Genomic DNA, 22,920 nt, shown 5'->3' on the forward strand with positions numbered 1-22,920 from the left:
TACAGGCACAAGGAGTTTCAAGGCCAAGAAAACTGCCCTTATGAAATGCCTTATTATGCAAGGGCTCTTCTAACGATGCAAGGATTATGCAAGGGTCCTTGTTAAAATGTAGAAGATTTGGGGGTTTTGTGTTCATGGACTGAAACTAAATATCTACTACAAAATTGCGCTGCTTTAGCAGCATAGAAACAAACAGTTTCTCTCTTGGGAGCTTCCTGCAATGAAGGGCATGATTTAGATGGTAGGCTTTTCAAGAGACATCTCTAAAGTCAAAAGCTGTTTTTAAAACTGAAGCTATGAAAAGAAGTGTCTAAAAGCAGACCTGTTTGCAACTCATTGCAAGCAAAGAGATGCTTGATTTGTGGCTGATGTTAAAAAAAAATCTTTTTTTTTTTTCCTTTTTATAAGAGCTCATTGCTAGTCATCTTACTTAGACTGAACAGTTCCTTTGAACGTTCTTTTAATATGTAATTATAATTGCTCAAGTGAAGTGTAAAATGAACCTGGAGTTGAATCAGAGTATTAAAGTCTAGCTAAATGTCTTGCCACCTTTCATATTCTTTCATATATACTTTCCAAGAACAAGAAAAAGGAAAAAAAACAACGGAATCCCTGCCCTACATATATACTACTTAGACCAACCATTTTGTGTAGGGAGCACTGCAGAGCTTTGCCTTATGGTAATCACCAGCAGACAAGGACAGATGCAGATTTATAAAGCTTTTATTTATTATTCATTTTTTTCAAAGTAATAGAATTGGAAAGTTTCTGGAGAAGCATGTGGTTTGACAAAACACTGAAGATTTATGAAATACTCATTCAATACCAAAGGAAAAAAGGTAATGGGTGGGAGAAGTTACACAGAAGTATTTTTCTTCATATTTTTCGTATTGGCAACCTAGATGGGAGAAACAAAAAGGATTATTTTGTGAAATAGTAGCATACTAGCAGTACTTCAACTCTTTGTATGCTATGTAATGGCAGATGGTAAACCACCCATTAGAAAAAGCAAATGCCTGGTGGTTAAAGGGAAGCTAGATGCTTTTTTGAGTTGAAGGAGTTAAACGGGTGGAAGGGTGGGCAGAGAGGGGTAGGTAGATAGATGATCCAATATATATGTATTATTGCTGTTACCTACCACCTGTTAAGCGCCAATTCCCAATGTGGCTCTGCTCTGGACTATTAGGTTTGCACCCTAGAAAAAGGAATACAAACAGTTGTGAGAGAGAAACCAAGGGAGCAAGGTAGTGCTTGAGCAGGAACTTTTATAAACTTGTGTCTGCATTATGGTTCAGAGGATAATTCTAATGGTACTTCCTAACCTTAGAATCTGTGCACTCCTGTATGTTGGGTATATTTCAATTTTGCAAAGGTAGAAAATAAACTTTTACAGTGAATTAGAGACAAAATAATAATTTCCTAAGTCTTCCTAATACATTTACCTATGCAATACTTTGGTTATAAATAAAAAAGGATTCAATCAATATGCACTTTAAGATATTAGTAGTACAGTTCTATGCTTCAAATGATAATGATGTTGCTTGTGGAAATGGTCATTTATACTTCTTGTAAATGCTTTGCACTTGCCTAGCAATATGGCTACAGATAAACTTCTCCTGTGGTCATTTTGAAGAGAAGTAAATGTTGAATGAATTAATGTATTTGTGGTTGATGAGTTTGGAAAAAATGGAACAACTGTTCATAGGACATAATCAGCTGGACTCACCCTGCCAATCTATCTATAATTGCTAGGTGTCTCTGATAATTAATCCAGATGCACTTTTTACTGGTAATCCTTCAGAGTTCTACAAGAATCTGTAGCACAAAAGGAAATTTACATATGCTGGAGATATAGTTTAAATTCTACACATACATATTTTTCAACTATGGCTTGTAGATATTCAACTCTTCTGGACAAGGCCCTGAAGAACCTTACTGAATTTAGAATTTAGCCGTGCTTTGAGCAGATGACTGGACTACATTACCTCCAGACAACCTTTCCACTTGAAATTGTTCAATGACTATAACCTGTGACTATAATCTGTACAGTCAAGATAGACATTATACTCTGCAGGCAAATTTATTTTAAGGGCACGCAGACAAGTAATCATAGCAGTCTGCAGAACAACTTTCGTAGTGCATGGTTTCCTAGTGAGTTTCCAGTTTCCTGTATATGTCTGGGTTTTTTTTAAAGGAGATAGGAAATACCTCTTCCCCAAAGCATGTCTCGATATCTGATTGCTTGCAGCACTTGTCTACCATGGCAGTGAAACCATCAGCAATTGTCTTTATTTGTTCTTCTGTCATCTGGGGCTTGCGTTTAATGAGGTTGACAAGCAATCTGAAAACAAAGCCACAATACACAGTTAATGCTACCTGTTGTAGTTTGAGTCCTCAATTTAAAATGCGCCATTCTATGCAGGTACAGCTCATTTATGAGGGTGGTTTTTGTCTTGCCTAGAGGGGTCTGTGCCTATTTGTGACTCCAAACTTCCAGTCTACCACAACCATCTGTTTGCTTTTTGTTATCCTGGTTACAGGTGGGAAAAACTTATTGAAATGATCTGTATGCTGTCTTAATTAAGTACATCTTAAGACTTGCACTGGCAGTGGACCTGCATAAAACTGGTCAGCTAAAACACTGATTTTATTTGAAGAAAATACCTTATTTTGCGTCTTCCAAACTACATGATGTTATGCACTGATAAGCTCAGTGCAAACACATAGTTCCATCTAGTTTTCTTTCAGTCGTTAATCAAGTCCCAGTCAGAAGACAAAACAGAGGGTTTGTAGCTGCCTTCTGCCCACCCCACCCCACCCCCCCTTAGACTGTTACACTTCAAAAGTTTTTCAACAAGGTATTTCTTTTAGCTTACTTCATATGCCCTACGTCCCGTTCAGCAGGAGCAGCAGTGCACAGTTTTTCATCAAAGTTGAACATCTCAGGGTCGAATGCTGGAGGCACATATTTGGTATCTACTTCCATGGCAGTGAAACATGGTCTCCTGTAAGCATAGGAGTCGCTGCAGCAATGTGAAACATTGTCATTTATAGGTGTGGTCTCCTGTCTCCTGCACATTTCCTGAATCACAACACTCAGCTGAAAAGAGAAGGAAAGAAGGACAAACATGGGTTACACCTTCTACAGTAACAGAAGAATGTGATGTTTGTGTCACAATAGCATAGCTGGAAGTGGAAGCTGTTGTATCTAAACACCTTTGTGGAAATGGCATGGTCTTAAAATTTAAAATAAATATGTATTCCTGCAGTTGGGCATTTCTTAATCTGCAAACAGTCTGTCCATTGTGCTACAACCAAAAAGTACTTTTTTAGTGACTTTTCCAAATGCGAGCTGTCACAGACCCAACTGATTTACTTTTGTTTTCTGAGGGAGAGCGAAGTTTAGCTAAAATTTTCACAAGCTACAATCAGACAACTATTTAGGTTCTCACATCCATTAAAAATGAACAGACTTTGAATTCTTGTAGGTAGATGCTCAGCTTGGGGTTTATCATTGTGAGTTTACTATCTCACCAGAATTCAACATTTTTGAGAACCGAAGAAGTCTGCAGGAGAAGTAGAGAGAATAAGCAAATGTACTCACATATCCCTCAGAACAAGGTAGGCGTCTGTCTTCAGGAAGCTGGCAGCACTTTTTACCAACGTTTGTCATTTTCTGTCCAATCTCAAGCAAGGTATCAGTCGATACCTGGGGCATTTTCTTAGTGTAGCGGGTCAGAATTCTGAAAAAATCATATCAAAATGACTGTTTGCTCACATTTGAAGAATGCTCTACTGAGCTAGACCACTGACGTGAAAACAGAAGTGAAGACCAAATAAATTTGCCCAAAGAAGCCAGCATCATTGTTTACACTCAGGAATATTTATCAGAAAGTACTTACGCTTTAAGAAAGTCTTGCTCGCCATGGGTAGTGAGAAGTTCACAGTTTGTCTTTACAAGATCCTGAGTTTCTTTGATATGTTTATTCAATTCCTCTTGCTGCAAACAAGTATAAATTTATTAGTAATGTTAGAGCAGGACATCTTGGTAACAGTCATACAAATACACCCTTTGACCTCTTCTAAATCTTAGTAACTATAAGATACCCATTTTGCAAGACCAATCACTTCTGTATAGCCTGAATGGTTTAGGGAGGACTTGATTCTTATGTGAGTCTTAAGTTTGAACAGAAATTCCCTTAAAAATGCAGCAAGATTTTTGAAATTTAATTTAAATTAATTACCTATTGGACTTATTTTCTAGACAATGGGGGTTTTTTTGTTTGCTTGTTTAAATCGGGTTAATATTTTTCAAGTATAGGACTATCAGCCGTGAGTGGAACATCCTCTTTCTATCCTTGGGCCAAAGCTGTCAGTGACTCAACTTGTACTGTGACTTGTGATTCAGTCGAAGATTAGGAGACCTAAGTTTAGGCGTCTCTGTGTGAGCTGGCCATACAACTTCCCATCATAATCCATGAGCAGCCATACTCAGTATAAGCGGTGGAGCCCATAGAATAATTCAGCTAACCAACTATTAATCGTCTTCTTAAGGACAAGCAGAATAACTTCTGAGGCATCAGGCAGTTGAATGAGACTAGTCTGAAATTTCATAAGGTGACCTACAAAGTTACTCTGTGATCTGAGAAAACTTTATCCTTGTCATGGGCCCTGGACTGCTTCATCTCCCATCAGAACACTAACGTCCCCTGAGATTAGTGTCTCAAAATGCTTTCTGTCTGCTCTTCCCTAGGGGCTTCTCAACCCAATTGCTTCATGATAGGTACTGACCAAGCATTCTAGTTATCTGCAAACAAAGCTTTGCACCTACAGCATTTCCGTAGCACTCAGCAGGGTTGTCTGTTTTGCAGCACTTTTCCAGGAGTGTTTCATATCCCTTAGTAACTCTCAGAATCAGCTGCGTGGAGAACTCAGGGTGTCTTCGTGAGTATTCATAAACAAACCTGGAAGACACACAAATTGACAGATTTAGAGGTCCCGAGTAACATGCTGCTTTCTTCATGCACAACACAGTAACTGACGATGACAGTTCTTCAGATAAGATCAGGTAAGGTGGACAATGAGCTTGGAACGCTGTTTGCTTGTTTTAGTAGAATTTTTTGGTTGCTCTGTTGTCTGCCAACAGGGCATATGTAAGAGGAACAAAATAGTTCCCCAGAACAGAATACTTCTTACGCAGATAACATATGTGGGCATGCACAAAGCCCTTGAATAAAAGAAAGGCACTGATAAAGCTTTAAGTAGGACAATGCCAAACAGAAAGTGTTACAAAGCATGAATGAGAAATTAGGGGTTCAGATAGGGTCGAAGCTACATTAGTTACATTGGACTTCCATGTGATCATCTCTTTTCTCCATATGCACCTGCAACACCCAAAGGGACAGTTTTTCCAGTGGTTCAAAGTCTGAAGCCCAGAAAAGACAGAGGATCTTTTGCAGGAAAGTTTGAATACAAGTATGCATACTGTTGGCACTACTTACTCTGACAAGAATTCATCATGGCCTGCCTCAAACCTTTTACACACTTCCTTATCTTGTATGTATTTTTCAACTAGTGAAGGGAGATCTTCAGGTTTGTCATCGAAATCTGCCTCAATAACGCACTGGCTTCGTTCCACAACTGGCTTCTCACAGCAGTGTTTGATTTTACTTGAGAAAACTTCTTGTTTAGAGCACATATAGGTCATAACCTCTGCCTGTAAAATTAAAACATGTTATTAGACAAGCTATAATAATTTAAAGAGAGATTAATTCATGTCCTCTCTCTTTTTCAGACTCTTCCCTTTTCGTTCAGGTCATCTATTTACTTAGTACTTTCCTAAAGAAATGCTGTCTCTGAGCACGATGTTCACAGGCGCGGGGGAGAATGTGATTCCCTTTCAAATCTTAGAAACTTTGGGAAGACAAACTCTGGAAAGCCAAGGAAAGTCACTTAGTGGTCTGTCACAAGGCTGCCTGACTGATCTTGTCAGTCCTGTCAGGTGCCCAGCTCTCATAGAGGACAAAACATGAAAAAACCCAGAACTCCATAAAGCCAGCCTTGGACACCAGCTGGTTTAAAAAGTGTGTCTAAGTTCCAGCCAGACGGACAATTTTTAAATCATGTCACTATTGCACAGTTTTGCTAATCCTCCTATGCAAGCTGTTCTCTAGAGTTCATTGGCACCACAGGAAAGCTGGGTTAATGGCAGTACACACAACAGAACAGGAAAGAATTTGTGACCTTTTTGCCTCTGCTTTCTTTTGCTTTGTTTATGATTGATTTGAAGTGAGTCAATACCATCAAACAATCTCCCTGATGTTTTTATTTCAACCAAACACACACGCTATACTGTACGTAACAGCTCCTTGCCCTCATGATCATAAAGGGCTAGATGCGGAACTGGTCCTAAACCTAGTTCCAGTAACAGTCAGATGAGCTGGCCATGAGTTTTTCAGGGGCTGAGGAACCTTCGAGCAGCATTGAGCACAGGTTCCCTGGACTGTGAATGAAGAGCTGCACAAATTATTGTCTTCCTAAATATTTTTCAAGCATGTAAAGATTTTTGAAAAATACTTAGCTTACCATGTCATCCATGCACTCTATCATGTCGCCTTCACAGCACTCTTTGTAGACCGCCTTAGTGTCATGTATAAGTTTAAGAATTTCTGCGAATGGAGCCTTGGGATATTTCTGGCTCAGGCGAGCGAGTTTACTAGGTGGAAAAGAAGAAAAATACATTTGTTTTAAAGTTCCATATTGAACAAAAACCTTGCAAGTCACTAACACTTATGATACCGTAGATCAGCACTGTTTCAAGCAAATATTCATTCATTCTTCTCACCTAATTTCTGGTGGCTAGAGAAAAAGGGCATCGACACCTGCACCAGTAACCCAGTGCTTCTTTAAAATAGGCAGAAAGAAACACATTAGTGATTCTTCTGTTCTATCCGAGCTGTCTATGTAAGAATCACACCCTAGAATTCCCCATTGCTCTTGAGTGACTGTAAAGCATCTCTAGATTACTTAGCACAGGTGTATGTAGTCCTAATTAAACCTTTAAATCAAAGCTGACTATATCTAGTAAAGTAATCATAGCCAATGTTAGTGTATTAGACTAGCTGCGGAATGAAAGCAGTTCTTATGCTTAGGCAGGTGATCCTTATTAATTGCAAAAGTCTTTCTTAATCTTAAAAATGCACCTTTGACAACAACTGTGGTTTCACCAAATTTGACTCTTTGATGGCTTTAAGGTTCGAACAAGCAACTTACTTTGCTGATTACTCATGTGCCTATCGCTAAAAGCTGTAGGCATTGAATTGGCACACAGCTTTGGCAAAAATGTAGATTAAACACACTGGAATCCCTGGTTCTGAGTGCCACTCCCTCAGTTAACTCCGCATCCCCTAGATTGGTTTTAGAGATGGTGCTCTTCTCTGTCACTCCCACGGCTGATCTTTTTACTAATATTCCCTATCAGCCTGAAATACATAGGTTCCCTTTTTGTCCAGTCTTTATGCAGAAACCTGATCAGAATTAAATTCCACATTTAAATAAATAGGCTAAGAAATCGCCTAGTGTTGAAGGACTGACCCACTGATCTCTATTCTGTTGGACAGTGGTCCTCAGTCAGAAGCATGCTAGGAAGTACCATGAATGCAGTTTTCAAACTCAGCATACTGAAGTGAATTGTATATGCTGATGTTTTCCTCTTGAATAGTTTCAAATTCAGGTTAACAAGCCTACTTTTATAAAAAACTGATTGGAACTTACTCTGCTTGGAAAGTTCTCTCACCAAACTTCTTGATGATTCCACAAGAATACTGCTGCTTCATGCTTACTTTCTTGGCTCTTTCTTTTATGGCAAGTGCCTATAGTAACAGGATGAACATTGTCACATTAGATTCATTACATCTAATGGATGGAGAAAAAAGCAAATCTGAAAATCCCACTTCAGAAACACAGCAGGTTCTGGTCCAGTTAGCTCTGATAAAATGCAAAGTCCACCAAGAACTTCTTAGGTAGTTCTAACCAGTTCACAATCAGCACTTAACTTCTAGTCTATACACTATATCTTATACGGTGCAATTCTTCTATGGACATGCTGCTGTTCACCAAATACTTTAATTTCATTGAAACCCTGTGGCTTCAAAGGAGTGTAAGTTGTCTTTCAGAGCACCACAGTGATTACACAGAAGTCACTGGGACTGAGTTTGCGACAAAGGGAAAGTTTGGCTCATGCCATTCTCAAGGTTAACATGAAATATTTGCTACAGTTCTCTAAAAAGCAAAGCTATGTGGAAGTCATCTGCTGTTGATTCATAGGGCTAACACATGATTAATCCTGACACTTCTCTACAAGTTCTTAATGCAAAGATTTGCATGAACAGGAAGATTCTACCTGCTTCTCACTCTTTCTCCTCCATTTGCTTGGGCAACAAATAGGGGAAGGGTCGGAGAGACCTCTCGTACACCTACACGTTGGATGTGGGGATGGCATGTTAGGCTGCCAAGTGAGATCTGTCTTGCCCTAGTGCCTCTTCAGTAGCATGCCTTCTCGCTACAGTTTACCACAGATGAAAAATCCCAAGTGCTACACGTTATTTGGATTCAGTACATCTGTGCAATACTCACAGCTGCCTGATAATGTGTTAGCAAAGGGACAAAAAGACAAGCTTAATTACCTACAGTTTGATTCTGTTATTTTTTCAATTAAAAAAAAAAATCAAAATATGATTTTTTTTTTACCATCTCAGTTTCTATGAAGCCATATACAAATGTTTACTGAAAATCACCCCAGGAAAACACAGTTTTGGAAATATAAACTGTAATTTAACATGAGCCTTTTAAAGTCACTTCTCACATTGAAAAGAATTGCTGCTAAGATGAGAGGAGAGCTTTATGTAGCAGACCGGTTGGTTAGTTTTCATCCACAGTGAAAAATTTGATATACCTTTTCATCCAAGCAAGCACCAACGTCACTCTCTTTGCAACAGGTTTGAAGTGCATGTTCATAATCAGCAGCCAGACTGAGGATTGTTGGGGCATACAAGAAGGGGTTTCTTCTTCCAACAGAATAGATGAAACTATAAGGAAAAGGAAAACATAAGTTACATATTCCAATGACAAGAGCAAATGGCCTTAAATCTCTTACAGTTTCTATAACTTTTATTTCTAGTTTAGAAATGTAATCTACTTTAGTGATGTAACGCCTACTAATGGTAGATGCTCTGCTAAATCTCAACTGTTTCCAATGCAGGACTCAATAACAACAATGGAAGGATGAACTCCTTATATTGTCAGCCACTTAGTTTGATGTAAATATGCTTTTTTAAAATGCATTGTCAAATACTTGAAAATTCTGATTTTGAGTGTGAAAAATCGATCTATGGCCATTTCACCAAGATTTTATCGTCAATTTTTATTCTTTTTATTGTTATCTTTCTTCATCCTTTCCAATTACAATGGGGGGAATGGGAAGCTGGAGCAATAAATTATTAAATTAATACGGGAAACTATTTTTTCAGGGTTTTTTTGGGGAAAAAAAAGAGTCCCCCAAGATTTATAAAATGTGATCCCTTAAAGACCATTTTTGAATGGAAAAACCTGCTCTAGCTTAGAATGAAAATCATGATGAGAGCTTTGCTTATTTAATGACTGAGCAACTGTTTTATACATGCAGATATGAGGTTGAATACTTGCAACTTTTCCAAATGTCCTGCATGTCCACACTCTTTGTATAGCTTGGGGATCCCTCTTCTCCACAAATACTTAAACAGTACAAAATGGCCATTTTTCTTACTGTCCCAGCAATGACACCCGGTTGTCCTGGTACTCTTTGCATATCACATCAGAAGCTGGTCTTTGGTATGGCTGAACGAAGTCTGGTTGCGGAACTTTAAATGACAGGAAACACTCATTTCTTTCAGGATCAGCTTTACTACAGCAGTCAGCCATTGCACCGTATGAGTCGCGGAGCTTCTCTACTTGGCAGATTTCATCCAGGAAAATGGAGGGCTATAAGGGAGATGCTGAGGGTCAGAATTATTGTTTATAGACAGTGTAATCTACATTCTCTTTATCTGTAAAAGAAAACCCACATTGAAAAGTAAATACATTTTTACTAGATAGAATTTAGACCATAGATCAGAACAATCTATTGTTTTCAACACAATTTCATAAAGTTTTATTTCATGTGGTCCAATATCAAAACTCTTACAACGTTTTATTGAAAAAAAATTAATTATAATTTAAAATACTCTGTGCAAGACAGTGATCTCCTTTTACTTATAATCTGACTAAACTGAATTTTCAGATGAATTGAAGAAGGATTTGATATTCTACTTGATGACTGGCCTGGGAAACCTTTAGGGAGAACTAATGTAGTCATGTTTTTTGGGCTCAATGTTAGAGCTGGGAAGAAAACAAGCACCTAACTTTTTGCAGGGCCAGGCTGAACCTGCTAGACATCCAGGGATCTTATGTACCTATGAACTTCTTTTGTTACCTGGTCCTAGAGGAGTTTTTATAAAACTTCTTAAACTAAGTACCTTAAATTAGCACACTTACCTTTTCAAGTCACACCAGTGTGAAAACCCACAACACGCTTTGGTCGCTTTAATACCAAGAATTAGACCTGTATTTTACAGCTGGGGTACTGGTACTAAATGCTAATGTTAATTTCTAGGCAATGCTAAACTTAATGTGCCAAAGTGTGGTGTTTGGGCTGCAATACATGGCTCCACAGAACATTTAGGCACTTCTGAAAGGCAGACTTTCAGAACCTGACAAAAACAAGTTCTTTGTTTCAGCAAAATCTGATCATTGGTCAATGACAACAGCAACACCTGAAAGGATCAGGTATAAATCCTCAGCAAGGATGATTCTGGTAGCTGCAGAGAGCCAGGAGAAACACAATACCAAAGGATTCACTGCCTACCAGTGGTTTTGCACATTCAGGAGCATCCTCATTGGCCACACACTTCTGTGCCAGATCAACAACATCCTTCACCAGCTTAGACAATCCATCATAAGAACATCTCTGGAGATACTGGGCAAATGTGATCATGGTACTGAAATACAAAGCACATTTTGGAATATGGAGATAAGAAACATAACAGTCAATATTTTCAAAGATGCTTCTGGATTCAAAATTGTTTGTTCAAATGACATGCACAAATGCTTAAACAGAGTACCATGAAGGGCATAGTACTGGATTCCCTATCCTTCCTCATCTCACCTCCTTTCTGAAAAATGTGTATAACTGTACTTCCCAAGAACGAAAGTCTTGAATAATAGATTAGAAACAAAACAGAAAAGACCACAATGTGAGTTTTCTGCCACTTTATGGCATTCACAAATATGCTGATAAAACTAAGCTGGTTTTCGTCATTGTTACCGGTTATGATCTTCAGATGCCTTCTTTCAAAAGTATTTACGTTTGTGTCAGGGCCCTTTGCCATTCCCAAAACCAGTTTCAAAAGAAAATCATTGAATTGTCTCAGAAAACCTGTCACAGGTTTGTTTTTTGAGGTTGGTGGTTTGTTAGGGCTTCTTTTTTTTTGGTAATGTCTCAATCCAGCATAACTCTTCTCCATCCTAAGATTATCAAGACTGTATTACTCATACCTATTTTCCTTTCACATAAAGAACACAGGTTTTCTCATAAGGCTTGCAGGGAGTTCTTTTCCCAGAGAGCAAGACAGTCATCATGACTTTTGCAGGTCTTAAAATATCTATAGACTTTGTATACTAACAGTAAGAAGGCTAACTCAGTGCCATGCTTCAGTGAGACATATACACTTCACTAGCTCATACAGTGTGTTTTAGTTTCCCTTTTTTGTCCAGTATCAACAGAGATGGAAAACAATCAGAAAATGTAAGCTGAACATTCACTTACACAGCCTTAAATGTTTCTTCCTTCAAATCATTGTAGCGATGGGCAATTTCACTCTTGTGTTCTAGGAAGAAAAACGACAAGAACAATGATGCTCATGGTCATATTGCCTGTGCCGGACCCCTTAAAGTATACATTCTGGGCACCTTGGGCCAGGTTTTCAGAAGTGTTCAGCATTCACCCAGCTCTTATACTTAAGGGAGTAATATAGTTGTTTTGAAACAGAGCAAGCTAATGCTGAGTACTTGTAAAATCCCACCTTTGGTACACCATCCTGGGTAATCTGTACTGTTTTTCTGGGAACTTCAATCTAAAGCTTTCTTCAGGCCACCTTGAACTCTTTGTTGTCTCAGATGACCACTCTTGTCCGTTTGTCTGCAGATACCTAACTCTTACACACACTCATCTTTCTGAAAGAAGTCAATCATGTGATTTTTAGGATTCTAACACAATATTTACCTCTGTAAGGACATACTTGTACAAACATTCAAAATTATTTCTGTAGCTTACTATTAAGGGTTAGCAAACATGTCCTCCGCATAACCAACAAGACTATCAAGTCTACACTACAAATAAAGGAATGCAGCTGCAGTTTGATTAGAGCAAACATTAGGAGAATTTTCTCTTTTTGAACACAAAATTATTAACTTGGCAGATTCATATTTTTGTTCCACTTGGTACATATCATCTGTGCTCTTCATGAGAAGGATCCCTTCACTTGGTCCTGACAGTAACAAATACAGGTTGCAATTATACCTTGCTCTTGGTGAAGACTCCCACAAGATTTTCCTAACAGATACTGAGGCATAAGGCCACACTAATGAATGAGCTAGAAATTTTGTTCTAGAAATACCTTTCAGGAGCATTTAGAAAACATGAAGGGTAATTCCTTTACCTAACAGAATATACCTGCTGTGATAATAAGGGCTTCCGTGCAGAAAATTGTAATTTAAAGATTTTTTACTGCTGTTCACTGGCATTTCCAGCCAGCTCCTGAAAACTCAGTTTTGTTAAATTTGAGTATTTTCATGTTTCAGACAAAAATCAAAAGTGGAAAAATTTTGAGGACTGCCTGCAGAAATATTTGTTTGACCAAGGTCTAAAGTTTTACAGTACAGGTAGAAATGACACAATGAGGAGTTTTTGGCTAGCCTTCTTACAGCCCAGACTGAGATGTAGATTTTTGGATTTTTGACCTGCTTGTGTGAATATTGTTGCCTTTAATTGGTCAGGAGCTTGCTTATGAACTACCATTCAAAAGACAGCACTTCCAAAAGCACAGTGCTTCCACTTCCTCCATGCTGGAAAGTAAGATTCTGAATAATCAACATCACCTGTTCATGCACTACACTGATGTTGCAAAGGGATGTCACCGAACTTACTCGCTCAGTTAAGTTGTCCTCAGTGTTCTACCCATCTCCTTACAACTTCTTCATTTAGTTTCTTTTCAAGTCAACCAAATTTTTCTATTCTCCTTGGATCACGCTTGCAAGAATTGTTTGTGAAATTGCATTAAAGACATTAAATTGATATAACAAAGACTGCAAAGACAACTAATTAGTCCTTTCTTACCTGTGTCTCGAGCAACTCTTTGCAGATTCCAGGATCTGGCAGAACTTAAGAGGAAAATAAATGAGATTAACGTTACCCACTTCATGGCTGCAAATTATGGTGTGGGCAAAATTGCTCAGAAATGCTAGGAAGATTGAAGGGAAAGCATTTGCTTATATACCTTTTACTACCAGTATCTGTAAAATATTAACCATAGAGTTGGCATTTGTAGATTTCCATTTAGTCTGAAGAAGATTACAAAACTTGGTCTGTCCTTGCCAAAAATGAATTTGATATTATTTGTTTATTATGTGTTACTCTGGGCCTTTTTGTCCTGAAAAGGTTGAACCTTCCAGCACCCAACCAGATAAAGTTTTGCGTAAATTTCCTTATCAAATGACAAACAAGGAGTTCAAGGCATCAGACAAAAAAGTCATCAAGTCTAATCCTATAGCCATGTTTTTTTTTTTTTTTTTTTTTTTTTTGCTAGTATTTGTTCAAAAGCAAAGCAGGTTGGTATTGTACAGTAATAATTCAACCAGATAGGACCCAGTCCACATACTCGCTTGTAATTAGAGAATTTTAGTTTTAAATCACTTTACAAAGATGGGACGGCTCATCTAAACTTTTCTATAAAAAATACAGATTGCTAAAATACAGCAGCAAGCACAAAGACACAGGAAAACAGCACCTCCAATTTCAACGGGCTTTCAAATTCTTAAAGAAATAGAAGGTAAAAGTGGGGAACTGGTAGCAAGGAATCTGAAATCTCACACTATATGTTGCTCCAGAGTGGAACAATTTCATGCAGACAATGGGGCTGTATCAGTAGGTTGGAACTGACCTTTTCACACTGTATAAGACTGTATCTCACTTCGAATTTTGGGACATACACTTAGGGTAACATCCAAGAGGAAGGCTGCTCAAACAGCCAAAGGGCTGATTTGAGCACCTGATTTGTTAGGTCCCATTCTGGTTTTCTGTGGATACTGCTATTCATCAGGATCCTAACAACTGCCAGATACACTTGTAAACATTTGCAAGAGCTGTCGTTTCATAATTTTTGCAATTCCTCATTTGTGCTGACATCTTCCCAAGAGTAATTTCTTATTTAAGCACTGCTCTCCTCTTCAAAAATTCTCTATTGATTAGTTGATAACTTAGGAGATCAGACACAGGAATAATTGTGAAGTCTGCATGGAGCCCCGGGACATGGAATAAAATTGAAATTATTTTTCCAGAACATTCAGTGAGAGGCTTCAAAAAAAAAAACAAGTATGAGGTTGGATCCTTACTGCATGCAAAGTGATGTAGATCCACAGTGGAAAGTACTATGGTTTTCTTTTAATGAATATCTCTCTCCAGTGGCTGGATGTCAACCCACACAAGTATTCTCAGTGAGCTGCTGGAGGCCATGCTCTGCCTTGCAACTCATTGCTTCCAGTAGCAAGTACCCACCTGGTATCACTTAGAACGAGGTCTTCTAACACTTCCTTAGTCTTTAAGGTTCCATTTTCTACTCTTTTTTTTTTTTTTTTCCTCAGGTAGGCAGTTTTACCACAACTCTGTATTATTCCTACTGGGAGTGGTATGAACAATTCAATTTTCAGCTTTCTGGAAATTTGAAAATACTAAAAAAAAAAAAAAAACCAACAAAAACCCTTTGTTTCTGAACTTGAGTTTTTAAACAGGTCCTAAATAAATCAAATGATGTGTCTAAGCATATTTGCAGGCAATTTTCATTTAGAAAAATGTCAAGGCAATGCATCTTAACTTTCAGAAAGACTATTTTGTTCTCCATGAATAACCACATAAAACTTAGATGAATTTATGGAATAGTTTGATACAATGAAATTTGTACTAGCTGCTGCTTTTGCCAAAAAGTTTTGCATTTTCCCCAGTCTGCTGCTGACATCTTTGCAGGCAAAAAACAGCATACTTGTTAGTGATTTAAAGGAACAAGGCTCTATTTTGGGAATTAAAGGTTATCTGGATAACTCTTACATGAAGGATGGTGGGGGAAAGCCAAATTTGCAGAAAAGCACCCTGATTTTGTCATAAAGTTAAAAATAGGGATTATTTTCAGGTGGTTGTAGCAAAATCCCAACTTTCTAGAGAATGATGGGAATTATGATGAACTGTCTGGACCTTTCAGACCTGTGCTGCTTGAGGCTAACAAAATCACGGGAAAGAGCTGGTTAAACACTTCAGTCTGTAACTGGTTTTACTGACCACATCTCTCTGTCAAAGAAGAACCCATCACTAAAACGTGGATCTTTTTGATTAACCTGTAACCTTCAGAATGACTGAAGACTACCTAGCATATTTTTGCACAGTCCCTTAAATCACTGACATTTGGATGTATCGGCAGTCTGATTTTGGAAATTTCTGCACACATTTTGCATTGATATAAATGGTGAGAGGTAGAATGGTGGATACAGGGGCTTAACATTGCTTTTTCCAAGATCTCAGGTAAGATGAATGCAAGGAGCTAACTCAGCAATCTGACAAGTACCTTCTCACCCAATGAAAGCCACTGTAAAAATGGAATATAACTTTCCTGCAAACATCAGCTTGATTTATCTGAGCCTTGAACCTGTGTCTCCTTTCAAATCTTAACAGAGCATTCAGTGAGATATAAGCACACATTTAGGTGTCTTGCTGATAGCCACAAAGTGACTGTAAAAGGCAACCAGACAGGAACACTGACCAAGTCAAAGTCGTGAAAAAAAGTGGTAGTGGCAAATCATGCCTTAGAACAGCTCGTGAAATGTTCTCAGGCTGTAGCAAAGCAGTCTTCAGAAAATGACAGCTGAGGACTGAGAAGGGAAAGTATTTTCTGTTACACTGAAATTTAGCATAAGGAAAAGTCTCAATATGTAATGTTGCATCTTGAAAGCTATCTGGAATTTTCCCCTGCAGCATTGTGCAGTGTTAGCAAGAACACTGCTGGTCCCCTAGAGTTAATATGTAAGTTTGTAATACAGGGTCCATGTTTATTTCTAGATATCTTCTGTTGTCTGTCCTGTACTTCATGCCAACATTTCATATAACTGCTGAAAGGGAGATCTGAACTCCAATGCTGATGTTTGTTTAACAATATTAAATATTATACTGAGCTTCCTGTTACTCAATTCTTCCATACTGTGTTGAGCACACTTTCAACAAAGTTGTGCTGGTATTACAGAAAGGAACATATCAATTGCATTTTAAGATGAATGCATTTTCACACACATTTATGTCTAAAGTTACAGATGGTAACTAGTGTTATTTCAGATGTGGGGGACAAAAGGACAGTAATTCCAAGAGTAATTGACCTGGAAAAAAAGGATGCATCATTTTTAAATATTCCATCATACCATGCTGTGCAAAGTGAGAGAGTAGATACAAAGTGGATTAGTTCATTCTCAGACTCCCACTGGAGAAATACTTTCAGGGATATCTATTTAACCAGCTTCTGTCTGCATATGACCAGGCTTCATTTTGTGCTGTGCACTCTCTTATGCTAGATGCAACATAATTAGTAAGGACTAAGAGATGCCATGGTAGAGCCATAGCTCTTAAGGAATTTCTGAGACATGAATTTTACAATAACATCTCCTTTAACAGAAAAATCCCACCCATTCACCTCTATGTTCAGGTGGTTTGCCCTTGAACTGTGGAAAGCATTTAGAAGTTGAAGGGAAAGATTTTCATATTTCACTGGGATTAATGTTCCTACTAAAGGTTAAGCACATGGGGACCAAAATGTACTAAAATTGCATGAGACTTTTGAGCAACAAATTTGATATATTGTCATAACAATAACTGCCAGAGCACTTTTGGAAAGTAAGTCCTTTTCAAAGTGACGTCTCAACAACTATTAGTAACTCTCTAATTTTGTGGCCCTCAATTTTATTTACTGCAGTTTCTTTGTTTTAAAGTCCAAAAGGTTTTTTTTGTGTGAATGGACTGTGACATAAACACCAAACCTAGAGATGTTCATGTGCCAGGATCACAACTACTGCCAGTAACAGCAGTTCTGTTTTGGAGGTGGTTTTGTTCTTTGTTTTGCTTTGGTTTTTTACATATCTAATGATAACACAAAGGAGGGCAGCCAACTAGCAATTTTTTTTCTTCCTCAAAATGAAAAATAGCCTTCTGCCAAAGTGGATGGAACCAGCAAAAAGAATGCTACTTCTCACCTGCCTGCAGGTGGAGGTAACATAATGCTGAAAAAGTTGTTCCCATCTCCTGTCTCCAGTACTGTGCCTACAGACATGTGGCTTAGCTGATATTTTTTATCCATTGGGCAGTAGCTCATTTTTTAAATAACTGTAATTATCAGTATATGTCTAAATAAATGTCTGCGGTTCTGGACACATAGTCAGGTACCAGTCTTTTCCTGCTCTGGTGCATTATGTTTGCTATTCTTATCACTGATGTTTGGCTCCCATGCAAAGCAAGTCAAACATCTCAAACAGATATATACCTTTTATTTGAACATAAATGTCTGCAGTTCTGGACACATGGTCAAGTACCAGTCTTTTCCTGCTCTAGTGCATTATGTTTGCTATTCTTATCACTGATGTTTGGCTCCCATGCAAAACAAGTCAAACATCTCAAACAGATATATGTCTTTTATTTGAACAGAGATGGACTCATAGATATAAAATGAGCAAGAAGGCCTATCTGATGAGCAAACATAAACATGGTAAGGATTTGATCACTGTAGCAGAATAGGCAGATACCTGCTAAGGTGTAGCTAACAGCATTCCATGACAGGGCATATCTTCTGGACACACCCTCAGTTTTGATGCTAAGCCATGCATCTTGGGTGATCAGCCACCCATCTGCAGTTTTACAGTCTTCTCTCATTCAAATAAGCATTTTTAAATCAACCAGAATGACTATTCACAATCTCACTGCACCTAAATGATTCAAACACCTAATTCCAATAAGCTTAATTTGTCATTTAGTGTCTTATTCCTGTAGTCCTCTGCTGGAACAGATTCAAGACCACAAATCTGCATCCTCAACACCTAAATAGTTTTGCAAACCTGAACTTCATGCCAAAATCCAGAAAACAGACAAGAGCGGCCAGAATATGCAGTATTTGGTGCTTACTGCAAAGTGAGGGAGAAAGACCTCAGGCAGGGTAAGGTGCAGACCTCATTGTTCCCTCTACACACTCATCAAGTCCATCTGGAAAGCAGGCACTTTTTTAATTATGCTGAAAGCATACTGGAAAGAAATGGTTTTCATATGTATATGGAAATGTTTTGTATATCTATTGTTACATATGGTGGATGTATGTTTTCCACATTGCAAAATTAAGCTTGAATTTGGTAATCTGATTGCATAATTTCACATTATACCTTCCAAAGTCCGCCTTAAGACACACACACACATATGAAGGACTCTGCTTTTTTAAGTTATTCCTTTCTTTTTGTTTAGGTAGTTTCCTAATTACCTGTTAACAAGGCCTTTACTGTGGCAAGGATTGGAAAAAGGTTCTTTCACACCATGCTAGCCTTAAACGCCTTGGGAAGGCCTCCCGAGCAGATGGAGGAGAAGCCAGTGCAGGTCAGTCTTCTTTCTGTGTCTTGGTGAGCAGATCTCTGTAGGCTGCCTATTTCACTATGCTCTATATTGTCAATATTACCGTTCCTCATTAAGGGGTTTCTAAGGACTTCTAGCTTCATTAAAGTGAATTCAGTGCTGCCTCCCCTGAAGAAGCTGGTATCAGTTCATCAGACACTTACTGTCAAGTGCACAGTTTGAAAATGATTCATGTATGGTGTTATGCTTGAATTTTTCTGCTAACTGTTCATCTCTTCGTTGTATCACACTTCAGACAATACACACTTTTCCTGTTCTTTCTATTTTGTCCTTTACTTCACTGGCAACGGTAGTGATATTAAGACTTCCAGCATCAGGCTTGTGAGTCAGCTTTTTCCTATTCACTGTAGCGTTTGTGTATAATTCTTTGTTGCTGTGATCTTTACAACAGTATTGAGAATTTTACCCAGTAGTTTACCTTTACTATTTCACAGGCTGCGATATAACGAAGATGCAACTAAATGTCTGTTTCCAGCCAAGTTGCACCAAACTGCTCCAAAACAATTACTGAAGTGTAGGTATAGTATCCATTGAAATGCTATGTTGCTTTGCTTACAGCAATCACTGCAGCAGTATCTGACAATATCACTTCCAAAAACCAGGATGACGGTTTACGGTATGAGATAATTTATGTGCATTCCTGATGTATACTGAGCTCTACTGGGAATGTTGCACATTTTCATTGTCTGGTCCTGGATTTTCCAATATATGACACAGCTGTTTACCAGGTCTTTCATCTCTCTTACAGTTATCTGCATATGAGAAGTCAAAATTACTCTAATGTTTTCAAGAATAACTTTTCTCAATAGTATGTTGCTTGTATATGATGCCTTTTTTTCATAAGCAGATCTTCCAAGTATCCTTAGGATGCTAGTAGCAGTTGTGACCCTCTGATCAGAGCTTACTGTTCTTTCAAGTTCCTGCCTTCAATCTCCTATATAGTTGCTTTAAATGATCCTTTCCCTTAGGAAGAAAAATGCATTTTTCATAGCTTTCTCTTCATCATATACGACTGCAGTGTGAGAAATCATCTAGATGCATCTCATAGTATCTCAGTTTTAGCTTTGCTATTCCAAGAACAACATATGTCAGTGTTCTGGGGATGCATAGGGTACTTCATAAAAATGCCTTCTGATTATTTACAGTACTTTCTGAAGACTCTCCTTCCCCGCTATGCTGGTGGAGCTTATTACACAAGATACTTCAGTTGCATGTACATTTTTCTGTGAGTATTAGTAACATTAATATGAAAGCTCCTGGTTGCCATATTTCCAGAAACAATGTCCCAATCCCCATCTCGGTGGCAAAGTGTTTTGCAGCTGTCTACTCATTCACACTGCAGAATATCACCGAATTTCAGAATGCGCAAGTTAGTCCCTACTCTCAGCTTTATCGTTTAGACAAGTTGCGTCTCTTGCATTTCCATCTTTTACTCATCCTGAGGGTTTGTATACACTAGACTGACACGGAAAAAAACATGTTAAATATTTTTTAATGAAGGCTTTGATATGATGTAATAATATCTTTTAGATGTGGGACATCTTCTCTGTTAGTTTTGCCTGTTGAAAGAAAGCTGCGGATAAGTCAGCAAGTATATCATATATGGTGCAGCAATGAGCCAGAAATTGCCTTGTTCTTCCACCTTTCCTGCTTACGTTGATCAAAGAGAAGAGATTGAGTTCATACCTTGCTACACTTCCTGTTATGCTGTCTTTACATCCAAAATATTCTCCATTTCAACATTAAGGTCTGAAGCGTTTGAGTCCTGTTAATGAGTCTTGTTTCCTGTCCTGCTCTTCAAATCCTGTACACTTGATCCCTGGGGCATTCTACCATCCCTAACGATTTGTCTCATGAAATCCACAATGTGGTGTTGTAGCTGTTTTTGTTATCAAGTAACAGTTGCCAATATCATCCTTTGGCAGCAAGTACAAGAACGGTTTTGTTTTGCCTTGGAGGTAATACCTTACTGACTCATATTGACTCCTCTATAATGCATTAAATTGCTTGAATCTACCCAAATATACAGCATTCAATTTTTTGTGAGGGCTATCAGCTGGCAAGTTCTGTGACTTCTCTGAATTAGTCTCTTTTTTCTATGTCCCCATGACTTTTTTTTCTGTCAATACAACTAGGTAATCTGCAAAATAGATAAGGTACTGGCTTGATAATTTTTTCCATTTCTAGTTACAAGATCCCTCAAAAAACACCAGAGTGATGTTGTGGCATGAGTGAAGTGCACATCTAATTACAAAACAGATGTAGGAAAGACTTATCCTAGGTTCAGCATTACTTGGTTCATGAAGTCCTTATCAGAAAGAACCTTTTGTTTCAGTATTTTTTATAAATTTGATATGCTATCTGAAATTTAAATTGTTGCAGTGGTGTGATTGATGTTTGCTTCATGATACAACTGTCAGTGGTGATCTTTTTTCTTCCTCTTACATAATTCTCTGGAGGCCTTTGGAATCCAGTACGTTCACTTGTGCCCTAGAAACTTTTTGGCACTCAGTTTCCAATTTCCATGCTGCTGCATGAGCTGTGTTCTTCTGAGTTTTATGATCTACCTATTTTTTCTGTTTTATATCCTGCTGATGTCATATCTCCACAGAAGTTCGTATTCTTAGTGGCTGCTTGCATTTTTCTTTAAGGTGCCGTTTAAAAACCGTTGGCATAGCTGATATATGTGGAAACATACATTTTGTTGGTGTGTTTTTTCAATAGCACATGAAGCATTGATTTTGTTTAAACCCTTTTTTGTTGTTTCTGTGTTTCATTTTCCACCAGTTTTGATATATTTTTCATGTGCTTCCATGTTTGATAAACTGTTGTTGAATCTGCTCTACTTATGCTTATGTTTAGCTGTGACCTACTTGATATATTTCTAATGATTCTAACAGATCTGCTGTAAGTTTTCTGAAAATTCTCACTAGAGTCTCTGCAGTTCATCCTTTTCAACAGTCTGCCTCCATCATGGCTATTTTGTTTCTGATAGCTAATAAATGGCATTTGACCTCAAAGAAATTGTTGGTGGCACTGTGCCTGGAAAAGTGCAACTGCAGTCAACTGCAGCTTGATGGTCTTTGGCAGTATAGAAGAACCATTCAGTGAACACAGTTCAGTCAAGAGCCAAAGCTGAAGGCTTTTGTTTGGCAACAGATTGTTAATACTTCTTTCCTAGGTTTGACATACTTCAGGTTTAGCAATGAAAGAGATATTGAAAACTTCTGAGGAACGGCAGGCAGGAAATGTTTTTTGGGGTTTTTTGTTTTGAATTCCTTTAAGACATTTATCTGTGACCTCCAATTTATAAAAAACATGGCTACAAACTTTATTCTAAGCATAAGCAGGTGTATTTGCTAAAATCAGAAGAAAAGCATGTTGAAAATGAACTAATGATTCTGGGAGCCATTGATTTTGCTCCCAAATTGAAACACTTCAAGAGCTGAAAAAATTGCTTTATGTCTAGTGGGGCTGTAGGACTTCTGGACTCCCCCTTCTGCAGCTGGCACACCCAGATGTTACTGCATCACTGACAGCCTTTGCCCCTCAGCAGTGCTGATACTCTTACTTTGTCCTATTTTTCGTTTAGTTTCATCATAAACCTTCAGTTTTCTCATTCTGGCCTAAAAACTGCAGAACTGATAAATATTTTCTTTTTCATGTCCATCTCCGTAGAAACAGAATCTGTGTCACTGCTATAATTGTTCCCTGATTTTGTGCTGGTTTTTCTGTTATGGCCTCTGGATTTTTTAATGTTGGTTTGTTTCTTGGGAAGATGCCAGTTCATCTATTTAAGACAACTTGTAAATGTTCAAGCATTAAGGAGAAAAAGAGAGGGATCCTGTTCTCTTTCTTTCCTCCATTTCTGA

The 22,920-nt window shown here is 38.1% G+C and overlaps 1 protein-coding gene across 4 annotated transcripts in view; it reads right to left on the reverse strand.

Annotated features, from left to right (window-relative positions):
- Positions 1-705: 705 nt before the first annotated feature.
- ALB (albumin) overlaps positions 706-22,920 on the reverse strand; it is a 39,317-nt gene continuing 17,102 nt past the window's right edge. For 2 of the 4 annotated variants that reach the window (XM_074867013.1, XM_074867014.1), the window contains exons 3-17: positions 13,469-13,512; positions 11,900-11,960; positions 10,940-11,072; positions 9,803-10,017; positions 8,954-9,086; positions 7,774-7,871; positions 6,586-6,715; positions 5,502-5,716; positions 4,832-4,964; positions 3,903-4,000; positions 3,605-3,743; positions 2,877-3,100; positions 2,209-2,341; positions 1,139-1,195; positions 706-898 (exon numbers count right to left, since the gene is read on the reverse strand). In XM_074867013.1, coding sequence (XP_074723114.1) covers positions 1,145-1,195; positions 2,209-2,341; positions 2,877-3,100; positions 3,605-3,743; positions 3,903-4,000; positions 4,832-4,964; positions 5,502-5,716; positions 6,586-6,715; positions 7,774-7,871; positions 8,954-9,086; positions 9,803-10,017; positions 10,940-11,072; positions 11,900-11,960; positions 13,469-13,512 — 1,807 coding nt within the window. In that variant the 3' untranslated portion in view covers positions 706-898; positions 1,139-1,144. Of the gene's footprint in view, positions 899-1,138; positions 1,196-2,208; positions 2,342-2,876; positions 3,101-3,604; positions 3,744-3,902; positions 4,001-4,831; positions 4,965-5,501; positions 5,717-6,585; positions 6,716-7,773; positions 7,872-8,953; positions 9,087-9,802; positions 10,018-10,939; positions 11,073-11,899; positions 11,961-13,468; positions 13,586-22,920 lie in introns of those variants that run through there. The other 2 variants (XM_074867012.1, XM_074867016.1) reach the window with 2 other exon arrangements.

The sequence above is a fragment of the Strix uralensis genome, chromosome 4 (genome assembly GCF_047716275.1).
Source record: "Strix uralensis isolate ZFMK-TIS-50842 chromosome 4, bStrUra1, whole genome shotgun sequence".
Taxonomy (NCBI): Eukaryota; Metazoa; Chordata; class Aves; order Strigiformes; family Strigidae; genus Strix; species Strix uralensis.